General features: G+C 37.1%; 1 protein-coding gene across 5 annotated transcripts in view; it reads left to right on the forward strand.

Moving 5' to 3' along the window:
* LOC133248146 (C-type lectin domain family 12 member B-like) overlaps nucleotides 1-14639 on the forward strand; it is a 36121-nt gene extending 21482 nt beyond the window's left edge. For 4 of the 5 annotated variants that reach the window (XM_061417920.1, XM_061417923.1, XM_061417921.1 and 1 more), the window contains 6 exons: nucleotides 3508-3606; nucleotides 5006-5116; nucleotides 6442-6519; nucleotides 8008-8183; nucleotides 11666-11774; nucleotides 13171-14639. In XM_061417920.1, the coding sequence (XP_061273904.1) occupies nucleotides 3508-3606; nucleotides 5006-5116; nucleotides 6442-6519; nucleotides 8008-8183; nucleotides 11666-11774; nucleotides 13171-13187 (590 nt within the window). In that variant the 3' untranslated portion in view covers nucleotides 13188-14639. The remainder of the gene's footprint in view (nucleotides 1-3507; nucleotides 3607-5005; nucleotides 5117-6441; nucleotides 6520-8007; nucleotides 8184-11665; nucleotides 11775-13170) is intronic. The other variant, XM_061417922.1, reaches the window with a different exon arrangement.
* The last annotated feature ends 5595 nt before the right edge of the window (nucleotides 14640-20234 follow it).

Consider the following 20234-nt stretch of genomic DNA (forward strand, 5'->3'; position numbering starts at 1 on the left):
AAAAAAAAATAAAATAAAGAGACATGAAAATCATGATGGACTTGGATAATAAAACCAAGTAATCTAAAATATAAATAATAAGATTCCATAAACAATAAAAAGAATAGATATAAACAAGGAAGTAATTAAAGTAACTAGTTACCATTTAGTATTGAGTAGATATGGAAAGAAAATATCTTCAATTCAGTTCAGTTCAATTCAGTTCAGTTGCTCAGTTGTGTCTGATTCTTTGCAACCCCATGAACTGCAGCACCCCAGGCCTCCCTGTCCATCACCAACTCCTGGAGTTCACTTAAACTCATGTCCATCAAGTCAGTGATGCCATCCAGCCATCTCATCCTCTGTCATCCCCTTCTCCTCCTGCCCCCAATCCCTCCCAGCATCGGACTCTTTTCCAGTGAGTCAACTCTTCACATGACGTGGTCAAAGTATTGGAGTTTCAGCTTTAGCATCATTCCTTTCAATGAACACCCAGGACTCATCTCCTTTAGGAGGGACTGGCTGGATCTCCTTGCAGTCCAAGGGACTCTCAAGAGTCTTCTCCAACACCACAGTTCAAAAGCATCAATTCTTCGGTGCTCAGCCTTCTTCAGAGTCCAACTCTCACATCCATACATTACCACAGGAAAAACCATAGCCTTGACTAGACGAATCTTTGTTGGCAAAGTAATGTCTCTGCTTTTCAATATGCTACCTAGGTTGGTCATAACTTTCCTTCCAAGGAGTAAGTGTCTTAATTTCACGACTGCAATCACCATCTGCAGTGATTTTGGAGCCAAGAAAAATAAAGTCTGACACTGTTTCCCTATCTATTTGCCATGAAATGATGGGACCAGATGCCATGATCTTAGTTTTCTGAATGTTGAGCTTTAAGCCAATTTTTCATTCTCCTCTTTAACTTTCATCAAGAGGCTTTTTAGGTCCTCTTCACTTTCTGTCACAAGGGTGTATCATCTGCATATCTGAGGTTATTGATATTTCTCCTGGCAATCTTGATTCCAGCTTGTGCTTCTTCCAGTCCAGCATTTCTCATGATGTACTCTGCATAGAAGTTAAATAAACAGGGTGACAATATACAGCCTTGACAACTCCTTTTCCTATTTGGAACCAGTCTGTTGTTCCATGTCCAGTTCTAACTGTTGCTTCCTGACCTGTATACAGGTTTCTCAAGAGGCAGGTCAGGTGGTCTGGTATTCCCTTCTCTTTCAGAATTTTCCACAGTTTATTGTGGTCCACACATTCAAAGGCTTTGACATAGTCAATAAAGCAGAAATAGATGTTTTTCTGGAACTCTCTTGCTTTTTTGATGATCCAGCAGATGTTGGCGATTTGATCTCTGGTTCCTCTGCCCTTTCTAAAACCAGCTTGAACATCTGGCAGTTCACGGTTCACGTATTGCTGAAGCCTGGCTTCGAGAATTTTGAGTGTTACTTTACTAGCATGTGAGATGAGTGCAATTGTGTGGTAGTTTGAGCATTCTTTGGCATTGCTTTCTTTGGGATTGGAATGAAAACTGACATTTTCCAGTCCTTGGCCACTGCTGAGTTTTCCAAATTTGCTGACATATTGAGTGCAGCACTTTTACAGCATCATCTTTCAGGATTTGAAATAGCTCACCTGGAATTCCATCACTTTCACTAGCTTTGTTCATAGTGATGCTTTCTAAGGCCCACTTGACTTCACATTCCAGGATATCTGGCTCTAGGTCAGTGATCACACCATCATGATTATCTGGGTTGTGAAGATCTGTTTTGTACAGTTCTTCTGTGTATTCTTGCCACCTCTTCTTAATACCTTCTGCTCCTGTTAGGTCCATACCATTTCTGTCCTTTATCGAGACCATCTTTGCATGAAATGTTCCCTTGGTATCTCTAATTTTCTTGAAGAGATCTCTAGTCTTCCCCGTTCTCTTGCTTTCCTCTATTTCTTTGCATTGATCGCTGAGGAAGGCTTTCTTATCTCTCCTTGCTATTCTTTGGAACTCTGCATTCACATGCTTATATCCTTCCTTTTCTCCTTTGCTTTTTGCTTGTCTTCTTTTCACAGCTATTTGTAAGGCCTCCTCAAACAGCCATTTTGCTTTTTTGCATTTCTTTTCCATGAGGATGGTCTTGATCCCTGTCTCCTGTACAATGTCACGAACCTCTGTCCATAATTCATCAGGCACTCTGTCTATCAGATCTAGCCCTTTAAATCTATTTCTCACTTCCACTATATAATCATAAGGGATTTGATTTAGGTCATACCTGAATGGTCTAGTGGTTCTCCCCACTTTCTTCAATTTAAGTCTGAATTTGGCAATAAGAAGTTCATTATCTGAGCCACAGTCAGCTCCTGGTCTTGTTTTTGCTGACTGTATAGAGTTTCTCCATCTTTGGCTGCAATTCATTTATCCTAAAATCAGAAAAGATACAATTTATCCATTTTAGCAAAATTAAAAAATCATCATATACTCCATTTGAGAAATACTCAAGAAAATTTTCAGTCCCATGATTAATTAATTAGAGTTTAAGGGGACATTTAGAGGTGTGCAAAAAAGCAATAGCTGATAATGGCATGACTATGAAAATTGCAATAATAAAAGTGCTAAACAATCTTTAAGTAAAACAGATATATTGTAAGAGAAAGTTTATCATAGTCTAGAATCATTTATAATAAACTCTCACCATATAACCTAGAGTTAGGGAGAGAAGCAGTGAGGGAATGAAAGTATTATACAAGTTTGGGTTGGAGAGTTGATTTTTCTACTAACATATTAAATACATCACTTGAAAAAAAAATTAATCATCAGAGAAAGGATTAGCAATTATATTAAATAGCATATTTCAAAACTATCCTGGACTCAGCCCAGAGCTCTGTGATGAACTAGATGGGGGAGGTGGGCTGAAAGGGAAGTTTTTTTTTTTAATTTAAATTTATTTATTTTAATTAGAGGCTAATTACTTCACAATATTGCAGGATACAGGATGCTTGGGGCTGGAAGGGAAGTTTAAGAGGGAGAGGATATGTGTGTACTCATAACTGATTCATGTTGCTGTAAAGCAGAAACTACCACAACATTGTAAAGCAACTTTATTCCAATTAAAAATTCAAAAAGTTAAAAATAAAAGGAAACAAAAATCTAGCCTGGAAAACATAAGGAAGAACACCCAGCAGGTGGTTAACATTAATCACCTGGGGCTAGGAAGGTAGATCAATGAGAAAAAGACTAAGAAGTTAGTGAGGAAAAACTACTGCTAAAATATAAGTGAGAGTGTTCATAAAATACCCAGAATATGTCATATGATCACATTTATATAAAATTCTGTGTTTTTAGTGTCAGATGTGAATGTACAGGTGTGTTTATGTTGGCCGAATATAAATGAGGTCTCATTGACTTTGCAAGCAATTTTTTAAATTAAACTTTAGAAGTCTGATACCACTATGTATAGAAGAGCAGGAGTTGGAGGGAATTAAGGAAAGAGGAAGTAACATAAAATGCTTGACTTCTTGTCATTCTCCTCACAGGACACAGCGCTCCATCAAAGGTGTGGTACCCTATTGCTTTTGTTTCACTGTTGTTGAACCTGGTGGTGCTGGCTGGACTGGGAGCCCTGGGCTTAATGCGTAAGTGTTCACTCTTTTCTGAGGCTGTCCCTTACTTTTCTTAGGCATATTGCAAATGAATCCAAATCCCAAGACATATCCGTATAAAACTTCCAGATAAACAGAGGAAAACAGGTTTCATTTTTGTATGCCCATGTAACACTAGTCATTCTTTTTAGGCTATCTTAATATCAGATTCCTTCAGTACAACCAATGCTGAAGAGAGTAATGTAAAGCCTATGTTTCTAAAAGTTATAAAATTAATGCAACAGAAATATACTAATTTATACCCTGAGAGTTTTCATGAGGAGTCCATTTATTAGAAATAAATTCTTCATTTTCATGACATTTTTGAAGTATCTCTTCTCAAGCCTGAATGCCATTGGGAAACACTTATTCCCTTTCCATTCCCTCCTACAAGAGTGGGTACAAAGGCATTCTAAGGAAATAGAGGATGATTACGGCAATAATTGGAGAAGGCAATGGCAACCCACTCCAGTACTCTTGCCTGGAAAATTCCATGGATGGAGAGGCCTGGTGGGCTGCAGTCCATGGGGTCGCTAAGAGTCGGACACGACTGAGCGACTTCACTGTATTTTTTCACTTTCATGCATTGGAGAAAGAAATGGCAACCCACTCCAGTGTTCTTGCCTGGAGAATCCCAGGGACGGGGGAGCCTGGTGGGCTGCCGTCTCTGGGGTCGCACAGAGTCAGACACAACTGAAGCGACTTAGCAGTAGCAGCAGCACGGCAATAACTGTTTCTTTGTGTCCATTCTTCGTGATTGTTTCTCATTTAATTCTCATAAAACTTAAAGATTCTGTTAGGATTAAGGGCTGGCAAGTAAACTAATATCAGTCTTGTAGAAAAGATGGGTTTTGTTTAATAATCCACAAAATGGATATATTATGTTTTTTTAATCTTCTGATATTCTTAGGTACATGATTTCTGTTTTCTGAAATTCTTATTTTTTTAATTCTGAGGCTAGTATTTACTAATTCTATATCCATAAAATATGGTTATTTCTGTCCAAGAAACTCAAAAGTTACAACACGAAGCCTCACCAATGTATTCTGGTGACTCCTGGTCTCAAAAGTGTGGTTTGCATTTTTAAAAACTAACTATTGAATTAGTCTTTTATTTTGAAATCTGTGCATCACATAGACATTTTTCATTTTGTATTTTTAAACTTATTTGGGCATTTCCTTATATAAGAACTAGTACTCTGTTGAGTAACATCAAACATTATTATTTCAAATAAATGTTAATCTTAAAAGTATGTAAAGTTGATATTCTACTCTTATGTAGCTATCATTTTAAAACATGCTTTTTATTAAATTTTTAAATAACTCTGTGTTATTAGTATAATTTATTGGAAGATTCTATGTGAAAGTTATTAATCTCCTTATATGAATTACAGATTACTACAAGCTCATTTTTAACAGCAAGACAGTTTATGATGTACAACTGAATGTAACAGATCATATGGAAACAACCACATTACCCACAGATATGCCTACAACTGTCTCAGGTGAGCACATCATTTTAATATGTTAGAATACACACTAAAGTGTTGAATAACTTTACTTCCAAGTACTTTGAAGAGTTAAAGCGGAAGGAAAATAAAAGTGAAAGATCTTTCTGTTTCAGAGTTATCAGTAACATAGTGTTCTCCAGTTTTCTCTCTTCTTTTTCATTGTGTTCAAAGTCCTGAAATATTTACAAAATTAAAGAAAAACCATAAAAATATGGTAAACATGTATAGATTCTTCTGTTAAATAAGCATTTTCATCTATCTGTACTTAGTTTCTTTCTATGTTTAATTATTTTTTTTCAAATGAATTGCCTTCTGTCTCCTTAGACTAGGTTTTCTTAAAGCCCTTCTTTCTTCCTTCTTTAGTACTGACATTTAAACATTTTAATGGAGTTTAGCTGTGATGGTGTTTAGCTGGGTATATGGAAGATAAATATTCTGTATTCTCATATGTCTGAAATAAGTCTTTAACTTGGCTAGCTATAAATTTCATGGCTAAAAATTCACTTCTTAGAGAAAATTAAGGGAGTTACTTCATTGTCTCTGGGAAACAATGTTGTTAATAAGTCTGTCCCCAATATAATTTTTATTTTATAAAAATGACCCAACTTTAGCTGCTGGGGTCCTGACATTTTGGGTTTTTCTTGTGTATGAGTGTTTTGGAAGAACTAATGCTGACGCTCCAATACTTTGTCCACCTGATGCGAAGAGCTGACTCATTGGAAAAGATTCTTTTGCTGGGAAAGATTGGAAGCAAAAGGAGGAAAGGGCTGCAGAGGATGAGCTGGTTAGATAAAATCACCAACTCAGTGGACAAGAATTTGAACAAACTCCAGGAGATAGTGAAGGATAAGGGAGCCTGGCGTGCTGCAGTCTTCTCAATCTGAAAGTTTAGGGCTTTCAAATTTAGGGAGTATATGTGCTATTCCTTATAGTTTATTTTTTACTTCATTTCATTTCCTCTGTTTTTTCCATGACTTCTCTCTTTTGGATGTTCAGATTTACAAGTTTTCATCTTTCCTTTATATTTTCTGTTTATTTTAACACTAGATTCTGGAAGATTTCTTAAATTTTACTTTTTAATCTATTGATTATTTTTTGGCTATCATATTTTTGAATGATTCTTAAGTTTGTTTGTTTGTTTTTGTAGCATCCTATTCTTACCTTATGTATATACTCTTTTGGAGACATCTTTGTAAATTGATTAGAGATACATTTTAAAATATCAGTCTGTTTTTTTGAAATCATTTTGAGGAGGAAGGCTGTTTTTTCTTTTCGTTTTCTTTAATCATGAGAATTCTCTTTCATGTACTGCTTCTAAGTCGCTTCAGTCGTGTCCGACTCTGTGCGACCCCACAGACGGCAGCCCACCAGCCTCCCCAGTCCCTGGGTTTCTCCAGGTAAGAACACTGGAGTGGGTTGCCATTTCCTTCTCCAATGCATGAAAGTGAAAAGTGAAAGCGAAGGCACTCAGTCGTGTCTGACTCTAGCGACCCCATGGACTGCAGCCTACCAGGCTTCTCATCCATGGGATTCTCCAGGCAAAAGTACTGGAGTGGGGTGCCATTGCCTTCTCCTTTCATGTGCTGGTGCTCCTATATACCCTAGGATTTTTGCTTCTCTGTTGATACTCAAGAAAGGAAGTGATGGCTAGTGTGGATTGCCTCTATTGTTATTTTAAAAAATAAAGAAGATAGTTTTTCCATTAGATCTCTCTAGAAGTGAGAACTCTGAGTACTTTTTTCTTTTGGCCCTCTACTTTATTTCTTAAAATTTTTGTTGTAGTTTTACAATGTTTTAGTTTCTGCTGTACAACAAAGTGAATCAGCTATATTTATACATATATTTTAAGGGTGGAAGACCAGGGAGGAGTGATGAACAGGCAACTTTCCTGTTCAGATTAAGTTGGATATAAAGTATGGTGTCAACAATGATAGTAGAAACCAAGGCCTTGCCAGATAGCTCGTTCAATATTTTTAGAGATTAACAATATCCTTTCCTCCCCTGAAAATTGTATGAATGTCAATGATTTTCTTCCTTCCTCTCTTAACTTCTTATCTTCTTTTATCAAAAAGATGCACTGTGCACCATATGTCAAGCACCTGGGAAACCTAGAGAATATAATTTTTTTTTGGTATAACAGTTACAACAATTTCTCATCTTGAGTGTGACAGGAGAAGCAGACAAGTAAACAGAAAAATTATAATTCAGTGTAATAAGTGTTCATAAACATGAACACATAGTGCAATAAACCATATAGTTGGAGGAAACAGTTCACACTGAATGGAGTACAATATTTAATGCAGGGATTAGATGAGTGTTTCCATAAAAGTAATGAGATAGCAAGACATTCTCAAGAAAAATTTAAGATTTTCAAGATAAATGGATGACAGGAAACTAAGTGGATTAAGAGATAACACTGGAGTGCCATGAGTGTTCCTATAAATAATGGGAAGAAGTTGGATTTCAACCTGAAATCTATTTGAATCATTTAGAGAAGAGTCTTATAGAAATATCACTGAAAACACCGAGGTGGTAAATATCAGAATAGATACAGACTAAGGTCTTGCTTTTTTTTTTTTTTGCAGCAAACAAAACATTCTGAAGTTTTCTCTGAGTGCTTTGAATATTCCCTTCATTATTTTTTCCCTTTATAGCCATGATTTTTCTTCAATCTTCAGATTGCTCCAGATCCAAATCTATTTCATCTCAGGCTGTGTTCTTTTCCTTCTCTCGTATTTTAAGCAATCATCTCTTTCAAAATATAACTCCTGTTAATCATTTGAATGTATAATGCAAATATTTAGAAATTCTGATGTATATGCTAATTTATACTATATCTGTGCATACCTGTCATGCATGTGTGTGTATGTATCATATCTTTATAGACTGTCCTTATTCAGACCCAGCGCTTCACTTATGTTCAGAGATATGGATACAGTATGGAAGTAACTTCTATAACTTTTCTACCAAAATAATTTGTAATACGTGCGACAGCGACTGTGAGAAGGATCACTCCTCCCTGCTGAATATGGATGATGGGGAAAATAGGAATAGAACCAAGGTTTGTGGTATGATTTGTGGTATGTCTGCAGCTATTTCTTGGTATTTTTAAAGTACAGGCACGGAGAATTTGGGTAAGAACATTAATTCTTGGCCATTCCTGATAAATGGCTTTCATGCCCTTCACTTTTGCTCTCTCCATCTGAGTGGAAAATTTCTATATCATTGAAAAATTCCTATATCACAGTTTCAGAAAGCAAGGATCTACAGTGATTAGAGTTGCTGGTTCATATGGTAAGCTATGGAAGTCTATTTCTTTGTTATTTCTTGTTCCCCGTGATTTCTGTTTTTTTGTTTTTTATAGAGTCAGGAAGGAGAGGGCAATTATGTATTTCCAATTGTGAGGTATATTTTAAATAATCACTCCTGCAGATTAAGTTACAGGATTCTCTTCCCCCTTAGAATTGTCCACTGATAAAAAGTCATCCTCTGGACTATAAGCCACTTAATTATCTATCTTATCCTCACATATTACAACTCTACTTGATCTTACTTAAGTTAAAATACAGGAAAATCAGATCAAGTTATGCTCATGCTTATTTTGCTGTTGTTGTTTTTCTTAATATTTGACTGTAGCAAAAATACCAAATTCCCAACTGTAGAATGCCCCAACCCCTACTATCCAGAACAATATACCTGTTCATTTTCTTATAACACACAGCAAGCTCCAATCCAAAAGATTTTGTCCTCAGCATTAACCTGAATGTGGTTAAATGTCTCAGTGACCTTTGCCCTTTCTGGTTTTACTACCTGGATTATTTTGTATCTTTTGAACCTGATTAACCCAACTCAGGTTTCCAGTATGTGGCTTAATATAGGCATATAGTAAATAGTTTTTGTCACTACTCTTAATGCATTATTTAAACTTTTTGAGGTTTTTCACTGTTAACTGCATTATTCTTGAAACTCTTTCTTTGTTAGTTCCCATGGCATCATGCCTTCTAGCTGATGTTTTACTTAACTTCCAAACAGGCTCTATACATTATTCCTAAATTTAAGATTCAAAAACTGAAATTCATAGAGGATAAATAAATTTCTTAAGGTCACATGAGCAATAAGAAGCAGAAAGTAAGCTCAAAACCTAGTCTGCTTATCTCCAAAGACTGAAGTGTGTCTAAAAATAATTGGTTGACAATTTACAGATGACTCTGACAAGGGTATTTTTCATGTAATAAGTAATTTGGGTGAAATATTGATAACATTTCACACAAGTACTTCTTAAGTGTTTACTAAGGTCTGCAATGTGGACTGAATGCTGGTAATATGAGTGATACACATAATAAAGCTTTTAAACTAAGGTGGATTGAAATAATAAATCAAAAATTATGCAAATGATTATCTAACTGCAATTATGATGTTGCATTTATAAAAAATGAAAAACATAGCTTTCAAACTGGAAGAAAAGAAGAACAGATGTGTGCCATTAATGGCTTCCTTACTGAGTGGTTGTGAGGTCTTTTCGGAAATTACCTTATCTGACTGCTACTTACTTCTTTTCAGAGATCATTCTTCTGAGCTGATTTTTCCTTAAAGAAGGAAGTTTCAAAGTTTGGGGCTTCCAGAGACCTTCACTACCTTGGTTACACTCCTCTCATCCAATTAAAAAAATTGTTTTAAATTGTGGTAAAATATGCATAACATTTGGAGAAGAAATGGTAACCCACTCCAGTATTCTTGCCTGGGACTTCCCATGGACAGAGGAGCCTGGAGGGCTGCAGTCCATGGAGCCACACAGAACTGGACACAACTTAGCAACTAAAGAACAATAAATAACATTAAATCTCCTGGCTTAGCCAATTTTAAGTGTACAGTACATTCCCAACGCTATGCCATCAATCTCTGCAACTCTTTTCATGTTGCAAAACTGAAACACCATACTCACTAAACAACTCCTCAATTTCTGTTTCCTCTGCCTCCTGGCAAGCCTGATTCCACTCTTTATTTCTGTGAATTTGACTAGGGTAATAGTCAATAAATGAATTTTACATTTAACTTTACATTTAATTGAATCATATAATATTTGTTTTTCTGTGACTGTTCATTTCACTCACCATAATGTCCTCAAGGCTCATCCATGTTGTAGTATGTGTCAGACCTCAAAGAGGATAGTTAGAGACCACTTGAAATCTGAATGAAGAAGAAGCATGAAAACAAACCTTAAACTCCAGATTTCCTCTTAAGAATCTTGGAAGTTAATGCAAGATAAAATACCTTTTATATCTCAAGAGAAGATTCATGATGCCAGGAAAAGTTTTAAAGATACTATGACTCATCTCAGCATAGGGCCCAGTGAGGAGGGAAAAATTAAAAGAGTAGGTTAGACTACTGTTGAGTGAAAATTGTATAAATCTTAATTATGTTGAATTGGTTCATGGTACTTTTCAGGTCTACTATATCCTTCTACTTTTCTGTATATTCATTCTTTTAATTTTTGAGAGTTTGATATTGAAACTCCAACTGAAAATCTTAATTTGTCTACTTAAAAAATAATTGTATTTTTTTAATTTCTAAAAATTTTCAGGCTTCTTTTTTTAATTAATTTAATTGGAGAATAATTACTTAACAGTATTTTGATTTTTTTGCCATACATCAGTGTGAATCAGCCACAGGTATACATGTGTCTCCCCTATCCTGAATCCCGCTCCCTCCTCCCTCCCCACCCTATCCCTCTGGGTTGGCCCAGAGCACTGGCTTTGGGTGCCCTGCTTCATGCATCAAAGTTACACTGGTTATCTATTTTACATATGGTAATGTACATTTTTTTAAAGTAGTAATTGTAATATATAGTGGAACTAAGGGCTTCCCTGGTAGCTCAATTGGTAAAGAATCTGCCTGCCAATGCAGCAGGTGCAAGAGACATGGGTTCTCTCCTTGGGTGGGGAAGATTCCCTGAAGGAGGAAATGATAACCCACTCCAGTATTCTTGTCTGGGAAATCCCACGGACAGAGGAGCCTGGCAAGTTGCAGTCCATGAGCTTGTAAAGGGTCCAACACAATCGAGTGCACGTACATGCACACATGCAGTGGAACTATATATAACTTTGTTCTATGTTTTCCAAGTCTCATGTGAATGTGTTATCATACTTTCATAACTTAAAAAAGAGAGAGAGAAAAAAAAGAGTACATAAAGACAGGTAAATTGGAAAAGAATTGGGAGGTCTCATCGGAAAGGTTGAATGAATGTGATCCTATTCCATGGTGAATACAGAAAATTAGAACCTCTGCAGATGTCTACATGATGGGTTACCTGATGACTTGTTTTCACCTATCACCTGCTAACTGTTAAGAGTGTAGTAATGGTGTTAAATAGAACACTTGAGAAGAATAGAGAAGGTCTTCAAATCCCACTGAGGGTAAGGGGACAATGAACAAGGGAGCAGTAACATGAACGTTGAATGGAATTTTGATGACATGAACTTGTTTTTGTTGCACTTGAATTAGCTCCAAGCCATTCAAACTAACTGATGTTTCCTTTATTTATAGCTGTTCCTTAGATGTCGTCCATTATATATCTTCCAGACGCTTCTGAATTCTGTTTCCAACAACACAAATCAAACAGAAAGGAATGTTTCAGATATCTCCATTTTGACTTGTGAGTTAACCTGTTTCTTCCTTTTTTTTTTTTTTTTTTTGTCAATATAAAGGAATACCTTGTGTGTTAATTTTGTTGATGTTTCTCTGACAGTCACCCTCTTACATGGTCAAAGATGTATGAAGGGCAAGAAAGATATCCTGGAAGCTTTTCTCTATAACTTAGGCAATTCTTTTTTTGAAAAAAAAAAAAAAATCTATTCTATACAGAAATTCCTTGGAATTGAAAGCACTGGGGGAAGAAATTCAGAAGTGTTGCTATACTTCCCTGCCTTTATTTTACATGACTGCTTCATGCTTTTCTAGGACATTAAGGAATGGAGACAAGGTATAAGGACAAAGTCAAATCAGGGTTAAGGACATTATCCAGTGCAATAAAAAATAAATTATCTCCTTGGAGCCAAGAAATTCTGCTTTGTTTCTAGTACTTTACATTGTTAAAGTAAATAATATGAGCTTATATACTTTACTAAAGGAAGATTATAACAATATTTTAAGTGAACTATAATCCAGATGACTATATGATTTATTGGTCATATGATTCATTTATTGACCATATGATTTTGAGAGTGAAATGAGGCACTATTGATAATTATACCAAGTAATTATACCAATTGTACCAGGCATAAATCAATAGTGTCCTGGGAAAGCCAAGGTTACTCAATGACCTCTTGGGTAAAATTGGTAACAGACACATATATTCCCTCTTTTTTTTTGGATTCTCTTCCCATTTAGTTCTTCACCAAGCACTGAGTAGAGTTCCCAGTGCTATATAGTAGGTTCTCATTAATTATCTATTTTATACATAGTATAAGGGATTGAATAATCAATGCCAATATCCAAATACAGTAGAAATTAACACATCATTGTAAAGCAATTATGCTATGCTAAGTCGCTTCAGTTGTATCTGACTCTATGATCCTATGGACTGTAGCCCACCAGACTCCTTAGTCCATGGGATTCTCCAGGCAAGAATACTGGAGTGGGTTGCCATTCCCTTCTCCAGGGATCTTTCCAACCCAGGAATCAAACCTACGTCTCTTATGTCTTCTACATTGTCAAGGGGGTTCTTTATCACAAGTGCCACAGGAAACCCTGTGGAACAATTGTACTTCAATAAAAAATAATTTTAAAAATTCTGACAGCAGATGATAATAAAAAATAAAAAGTGGTAATAGATAGACCAGAGGTAGTTTTGAGTCCAAGAAAGCTGAGGGCACTAGAGAATTCTAACAATAGTAGAAAGAATCAGCAGAGCTATTGTCACTGTCTTCTCTCTTAACTAAAATGATTTAACAAGAGATGAGCAAGTTTTGGAAGTAAGAGTTTATCTTTACGAGGTAATTGTTTTTCAAGATAAAGAACAGGACCCATTTTTATTTATCTTTTTCTTCCAGGTTTGGTACCTCCATAAGTATTTCAAGTGCCAAAACAGTGAAGCATGCAGTGTTCAATGGAAATTTAACAATTGGAAAATCTAATGAGTCTAGTAGTTATTGTACCTGTGAAAACAAAGTAGATGTACCAAATTCTCAACCTTATGTAAATTCAAGCACTTACAAGAGTTTAGGATATAGAAATGACTGTGTAAGCTGAAACTATGCAAAAACAATCTCAGAAACAAATGTGGTAAATTTGATTGGTTTGTGACCTTTAAAACTTTTTGTAAAAACATTAAAAACTCATCTTCAGTTGATTATAATTATACAGGAAAAGGTTTTTTTTTAAATAAAATTGATACTATCTGGTCCAAATTTAATTTGAAATATTAGAAACTTTGAGAATTAAAGTGGTTTATTTTGTTTATAAAGAGTAGTATAAACAGGGCTACAACTTCTTTCAATACACCTTATTATGTCTATACTGAAGGAATTGTTACACTCCTTTCTAAGTTGGGATAAGCTTTTATTGTTTTATCCTTTCTGTGCTCAAAGACATGAAATATTTTCAACAGTTTCTTTAATTGTGAAGTTTTTTTTGTTTGTTTTTTTGTGTTTTTTTTTTTGCTGGCATCACTTCCTTTAGACAGTTTCAGTGTCATTTTGTTCACACAACTACTTTTGTTAATATACTTTCTTCACTAAGTTCCTCTGACTGCATATTGAGACTCCTTAAAATGATGGTAGAGTCAATATTCCCACAGTGAGTGATTTCTTTCATAACTGTATTTAGATTATTATTTGTACAATGTGGTAAAAGTTCCTGTCATGCTATAAACATGTTATTCACTCCTTCTGACAGGATATTTGAGTATTTTCAGCTAGATGCTTTATGTCAGATTTCTAAAACTCAGCTAGAGAGTTTTTGATTGCATTATGATTGTATTATCAATAGTCTGCCCACATGTCCATCAAACATAAAAGGTCTTAAAAGACAAGATAATTCCTTGACCCCTTGACTGGATTAATGATGCTGCATTTAATGATAAACAGAAAATTTTCACAAGTTCACTCAAGCCCCTAAGAGAATTAGCATGACCTAGAGCATTATCTGAGTAGAAGTGCTCTAAAAACTATATTATTTTGCTGACAGTATCTCAACAACATGGAAACAAGGAGAAAAAGGAAGGGTACACATTACTATCTATATCTGAACTGAATAAGAGATTCTCAGTGACCAACCCTGGAGAAAAAAAAATTTTTTAAGTGACAAGATTGAGTATCTGTTGTTTACATAGGAGGAAAGTTTGTACTTCATGTGATTACTCAGAGTTAATACACTCTGGTAAATTAAAACTGAATCCTGTAGGTGGGAGGCTGATGTTTAGGTGAATCATAATCTCTGAAATTTGCACTTGTGAGAATCATGTAAAAATAATTTCTGATAGCTTTCAAAGTTCAAACAATAAATTAAAACAAACATCTGAGGTGTGCTCCATTTTATGATAATATGATTCTTTTCCTCCAGATTATTACATATATTTATCAACAGGAAATCTGTGAAGGATTCTCAAGACAACAGAGCTGATACTTAAGGAATATGTAATCTACCACTAATCCTCTCTTTTATGTTAACATATCCTTGGTGGTGGTGGTTTAGTCACTAAGTTGTGTTCGACTCTTGTGACCCCATGGACTATAGCCTGACAGGCTCCTCTGTCCATGGGATTCCCAGACAAGAATACTGGAGTGGGTTGCTATTTCCTTCTCAAGAGGATCATCCCAATCCAGGGATCAAAACAGGATCTCCTGCATTACAGGCAGAATCTTTACCAACTGAGGTACAAGAGACGCCCTAGATGAAAATATCCTTAGTCATTGATTAAAGCTAAGAAGTAATCAGGCCAAAACAGGAGAAAACAGGAGCTCAGAGAACTAATTTAATCATTATGCCCTTTTTTTTTTTTTTTTTTCTGAGAATATGCTTGCATTTTCACGCAAATTTTAACTTTTATTTAGACAGATCCTGGGTGCTGGAGGTCTTCCTTGATGGTTCAGTAGGTAAAGAGTCTGCCTGCAACCTGGGAGACCCAGGTTGAATTCCTGGGTTGGGAAGATCCCCTGGAGGAGGAAATGGCAACTCACTCCAGTTTTCTTGCCTGGAGAATCCCATCGACAGAGGAGCCTAGTGGGCTACAGTCCATGGGGTTGCAGAAAGTCAGACATGACTGAGAGACTAACACTACACTGGGTCTTGGAGAAATGAAAGTTAGAACAAAGTCATCTCCATACTATGAGCTCAGTTCAGTTCAGTTGCTCAGTCATGTCTCTCTCTTTGTGACCCCATGGGCTGCAGCATCAGGCTTTCCTGTCCATCACCAACTCCTGGAGCTTGCTCAAACTCATGTCCATCTCTAGTCGGTGATGCCATCCAGCTGTCTCATCCTCTGTCATCCCTTCTCCTTCTGCCTGCAGTATTTCCCAACATCAGGGTCTTTTCCAATGAGTCAGCTCTTCTCATCCGGGGACCAAAGTATTGGAGTTTCAGCTTCAGCATCGGTTCTTCCAATGAACATTCAGGACTGATTTCCTTTAGAATTGACTGGTTTGATATCCTTGCAGTCCAAGGGACTCTCAAGCATCTTCTCCAACACCACAGTTCAAAAGCATCAATTCTTCAGTGTTCAGCTTTCTTTAATGGTCCAACTTTCACATCCATACATGACTACTGGAAAAAACCATAGCTCTGACTAGACTGACCTTTGTTGGCAAAGTAATGTTTCTGCTTTTTAATATGCTATCTAGGTTGGTCATAGCTTTTCTTCCAAGGAGCAAGTGTTTAATTTCAGGGCTGTAGTAACCATCTGAAGTGATTTTGGAGCCCAAGAAAATGAAGTTTGTCACTGTTTGCATTGTTTCCCCATCTAATTGCCATGAAGTGATGGGACCAGATGCCATGATCTTCATTTTTTGAATGTTGAGCTTTAAGCCAGCTTTTTCACTCTCCTCTTTCACTTTCATCAAGAGCCTCTTAAGTTGCTCTTCACTTTCTGCCATAAGGGTGATGTTATCTGCATGTCTGAGGTTATTGATATTTCTCCCAGCAATCTTTGATTCCAACTTGTGCTTCATCCAGCCTGGCATTTCTCATGATGTACTCTGCATATAAGTTAAATAAGCAGGGTGACAATATACAGCCTTGACATACTCCTTTCCCAATTTGGAACCAGTCTGTTGTTTCCTGTCCAGTTCTAATTGTTTCTTCTTGACCTGCACACAGATTTCCCAGGAGGCAGGTAAGGTGGTCTGGTATTCCCATCTCTTGAAGAATTGTCCATAGTTTGTTGTTATCTACACAGTCAAAGACTTTGGCATAATCAATAAAGCAGAAGTAGATGCTTTTCTGGAATTCTCTTGCTTTTTTGATGATCCAACAGATGTTGGCAATTTGATCTCTGGTTCCTCTGGCTTTTCTAAATACTATGAGATAGGGACTCAAGTAATTCTACCTTCACTGTAAGATTGAACCAAAAGGAAACAAGGCTTTTAAAATCTTGCAGCCCCGGTTGTGATCATCTGTGTTTTCAAGAAATTTCAACCTTTATTCAGGGATTAAGGGGTCAAAATTCATAAAGTCCTGGATCCTGAGAGAAGTAACTTGTGACTCTTTTCTGGAGAAGGGTAACTTAATTCCAGAATACAGAGACAACAGTCATAGTGACATATTCAGTTTCAAAAAAGAGACCCACAGAGAGGTTCCAAAGAGAAAAACAAGTACAATCATTAAAAATGGAATTTTTATGCCAGTGGCTAAACACTTTTATCTCTTGAATTCCCTTTTGCCCTCATTTTTCCAGTGGTCATGTATGGATGTGAGAGTTGGACTGTGAAGAAAGCTGAGTGTCAAAGAACTTTTGAACTGTGGTGTTGGACAGGACTCTTGAGAGTCCCTTGGACTGCAAGGAGATCCAACCAGTCCCCCCTAAAGGAGATCAGTCCTGGGCGTTCATTGGAAGGACTGATGCTGAAACTCCAATACTTTGGCCACCTCATGTGAAGAGTTGACTCATTGGAAAAGACTCTGATGCTGGGAGGGATTGGGGGCAGGAGGAAAAGGGGATGATAGAGGATGAGATGGCTGGATGGCATCACCGACTCGATGGACATGAGTTTGGGTAAACTCTAGGAGTTGGTGATGGACAGGGAGGCCTGGCGTGCTGCGATTCATGGGGTCGCAAAGAGTCAGACATGCCTGAGCAACTGAACTGAACTGAACTGAATCCTTAATTAAATTATTTTTAATGTCATTTCTAACTCATTTAGGTTCTGGAGTTTTCATTTGACCCCTGAATTATTTCTATGCTGTGGAAATTCTTCACACTTTTCTCTCTAACTTGAACACTGATCATTTTGATTTTAAATTTCCTATCTGATATCATCAGTATCTATAGGTCAGTTTTTATTACTTGTCAATTAATGTTTTGTCATTTAGTCTATTTTTTTTTTAGGATGCTTCACAATTTTTCATTAAATGCCAACCATGTATGCAAGAGACCTGGGTTCGATCCCTGGGTTGAGAAGACCCCCTGGAGGAGGGCATAACAACCCACTCCAGAATCCCATGGACAGAGGAGCCTGGCGAGTTACAGTCCACAGGGTGGCAAAGAGTCAGACACAACTGAAGCGACTTAGCACATGCACATGTATATAAAAACAGTAAAGATTATGAGTGATATTTTTCTAGAAAGAGAAGTTTTTATTTGTTTGTTTTCTAGCAGGCATGTAGGATATAAGTCCCTTATATTCTACATGTAAAGCATGTAGAATATAAAAAGTCCCTTGAGTTTGCCTTTTCAGTTGTTTTACAAATTCTGTTCAACTTGGATAATAATTTTTTGGTAGGAGGTTTTATGTGATACAAGCCACAGTTTTGTGGTAGGAACAGGGAGATCTCCCTTCTTTGATTACACAACACCTACCAAGCACATACATATTTAAAAGCTAATGGTCAAATAATGCATTCCCAACAGAACATTTATTAAGGAACAGTATCACACATACAGAAAGCATGGCAGTTGCTTAGCTCTCCTCTCCTTTTTCACAATATGGAGTTATGCACAGTGATCAGGCAGGTCTGCATGTCAGATTCCAGGAAGGAGATTCTGATGCTGCAAGTGGGTTTTATGTGCCTGACTAGGAACTTAGCACTTCCTTGCTAGTGTGTTCAAGGGCTGGGTTCTACGTGGTTTGGTCACAGCACTATTGCATGGGAAAGCCTTACTTTTCCCACATTCTGCTGCCTAAGCATTTAACCACAGAAACCACCAGACCCCATCCTCATGTCTGTAACTTCAGGATGTGTCAAAACCTGTCACCTCAACTGTGATGCAATGAATCAAATGGTTGTCTTAAGCACTGCAGCCCGTTACTTTGGAGAGTTACAGGACCTACCCTGAAGCATCAGTTCAGTTCAGTTCAGTCGCTCAGTCGTGTCCGACTCTACTCGACACCGTGAATCGCAGCACACCAGGCCTCCCTGTCCATCACCAACTCCCGGAGTTCACTCAGACTCACGTCCATCGAGTCAGTTATGCCATCAGTATCCGTTAATTCCTTCAGGTCTTGACAGAAAGCTTGATGGCAAGTGGCAGAAATTTATCCCACTGCACTGAGCAAACACGTCAACCTGTAAGGGCTGCAAGGCTGGGTCCCTGGAACAAAGCCCCTGGAAGGGAAGAAACAGTGACACTCTGAGGGCAGGGTGGGAAGTTGATCACTCCTGCTTTTACAACTACATAGAGCTGCATCATTACCAATTCATAACTTTGCTTAAACCTATCAGAGCTCTGAGGTTATAGTGCAGTCAGCTAAGCTGAAATCTGAAAAAGACAGGTACCTTCAAAGAAAGATAGGGCATGCAATCTTGCTCACCGGGGGAAAAGACTCAATTCATAGAAGCTGTTATAAAGAATTCAGCCAAAATGTTTAACAAGTTGCTAAAGGCAGACTGTGGTTTTGCTTGAGAGCACAGACACCCTGAGAACTGGGGACACAGAGGTAAATCACAGATACCTGGAGGTACTTTACAAACTGCACCGGATTCTTTAAGTCTGAAAGCAGGTCACAACATATCAGCAAATTTCCCTTATGTTTCAGGTCTGAGGAGATGAACAGTCACTGTTGAAAAGACACAAAGCCTGAAATTTCTCCCCTAGGGAACAAGAGCCTTATTGCCACTGAAGGCAAAACATCAAGCTCTCCTTCTCAGGCTCAAGAGAAGCTCATTACAGCTGAAAATGACAGAGAAGGGAACAGCCTGATGGTGTTAACCATGGCTGCTAGAATTTCTCTGCTAAATGAACCTCCAGATATCCACAGTGGTGACTTGCTTGACAGGTCTCCTGTTTCAATTCTCTTGTTCCTTCACTGTTGCTCTCACTTTCAAAATAAACTGCCTGCACTAAGTTCTCCACATCTGCTTCTCAGCACTTCATGTCCTCTTTTTCTACTTCCGCTTTCTCTAGTTTCTTTCCACCTTGAAAGGGACAGCAATCTGTCTTCTCTTTGTTCCCTGCTCCTTTCCTGTTCTCAGTCCCTGGGCTGCATCACAACCTAAGGTTCACAGAGAAATGTAAACAGAGAATCGAGGAAAAACCTCCAGCCAACCCCTGGAACACCTAATAATTTAAAAGATTTAAAAAATGTTGTGATCTAAGTAGAGTTGTCAGGTAAAATACATCTTGTATTTTGAATTAACTGAATAAGATACCTGAATATCTTATTCAGTTAAATTGTAAATTTAGATTAAAAATAATATGTTTTTCAAGTAAGTATGCCTTATGCAATATTTTTATTTATTTGTAATATGTATTGTTGATAACTAAAAAGCCTGTTGATGAAAGAGTGAAAGAGGAGAGTGAAAAAGTTGGCTTAAAGCTCAACATTCAGAAAACAAAGATCATGGCATCCGGTCCCATCACTTCATGGGAAATAGACGGGGAAACAGTGGAAACAGTGTCAGACTTTATTTCTCTGGGCTCCCAAATCACTGCAGATGGTGACTGCAGCCATGAAATTAAAAA

The sequence above is a fragment of the Bos javanicus genome, chromosome 5 (assembly GCF_032452875.1).
Source record: "Bos javanicus breed banteng chromosome 5, ARS-OSU_banteng_1.0, whole genome shotgun sequence".
NCBI classification, from domain to species: domain Eukaryota; kingdom Metazoa; phylum Chordata; class Mammalia; order Artiodactyla; family Bovidae; genus Bos; species Bos javanicus.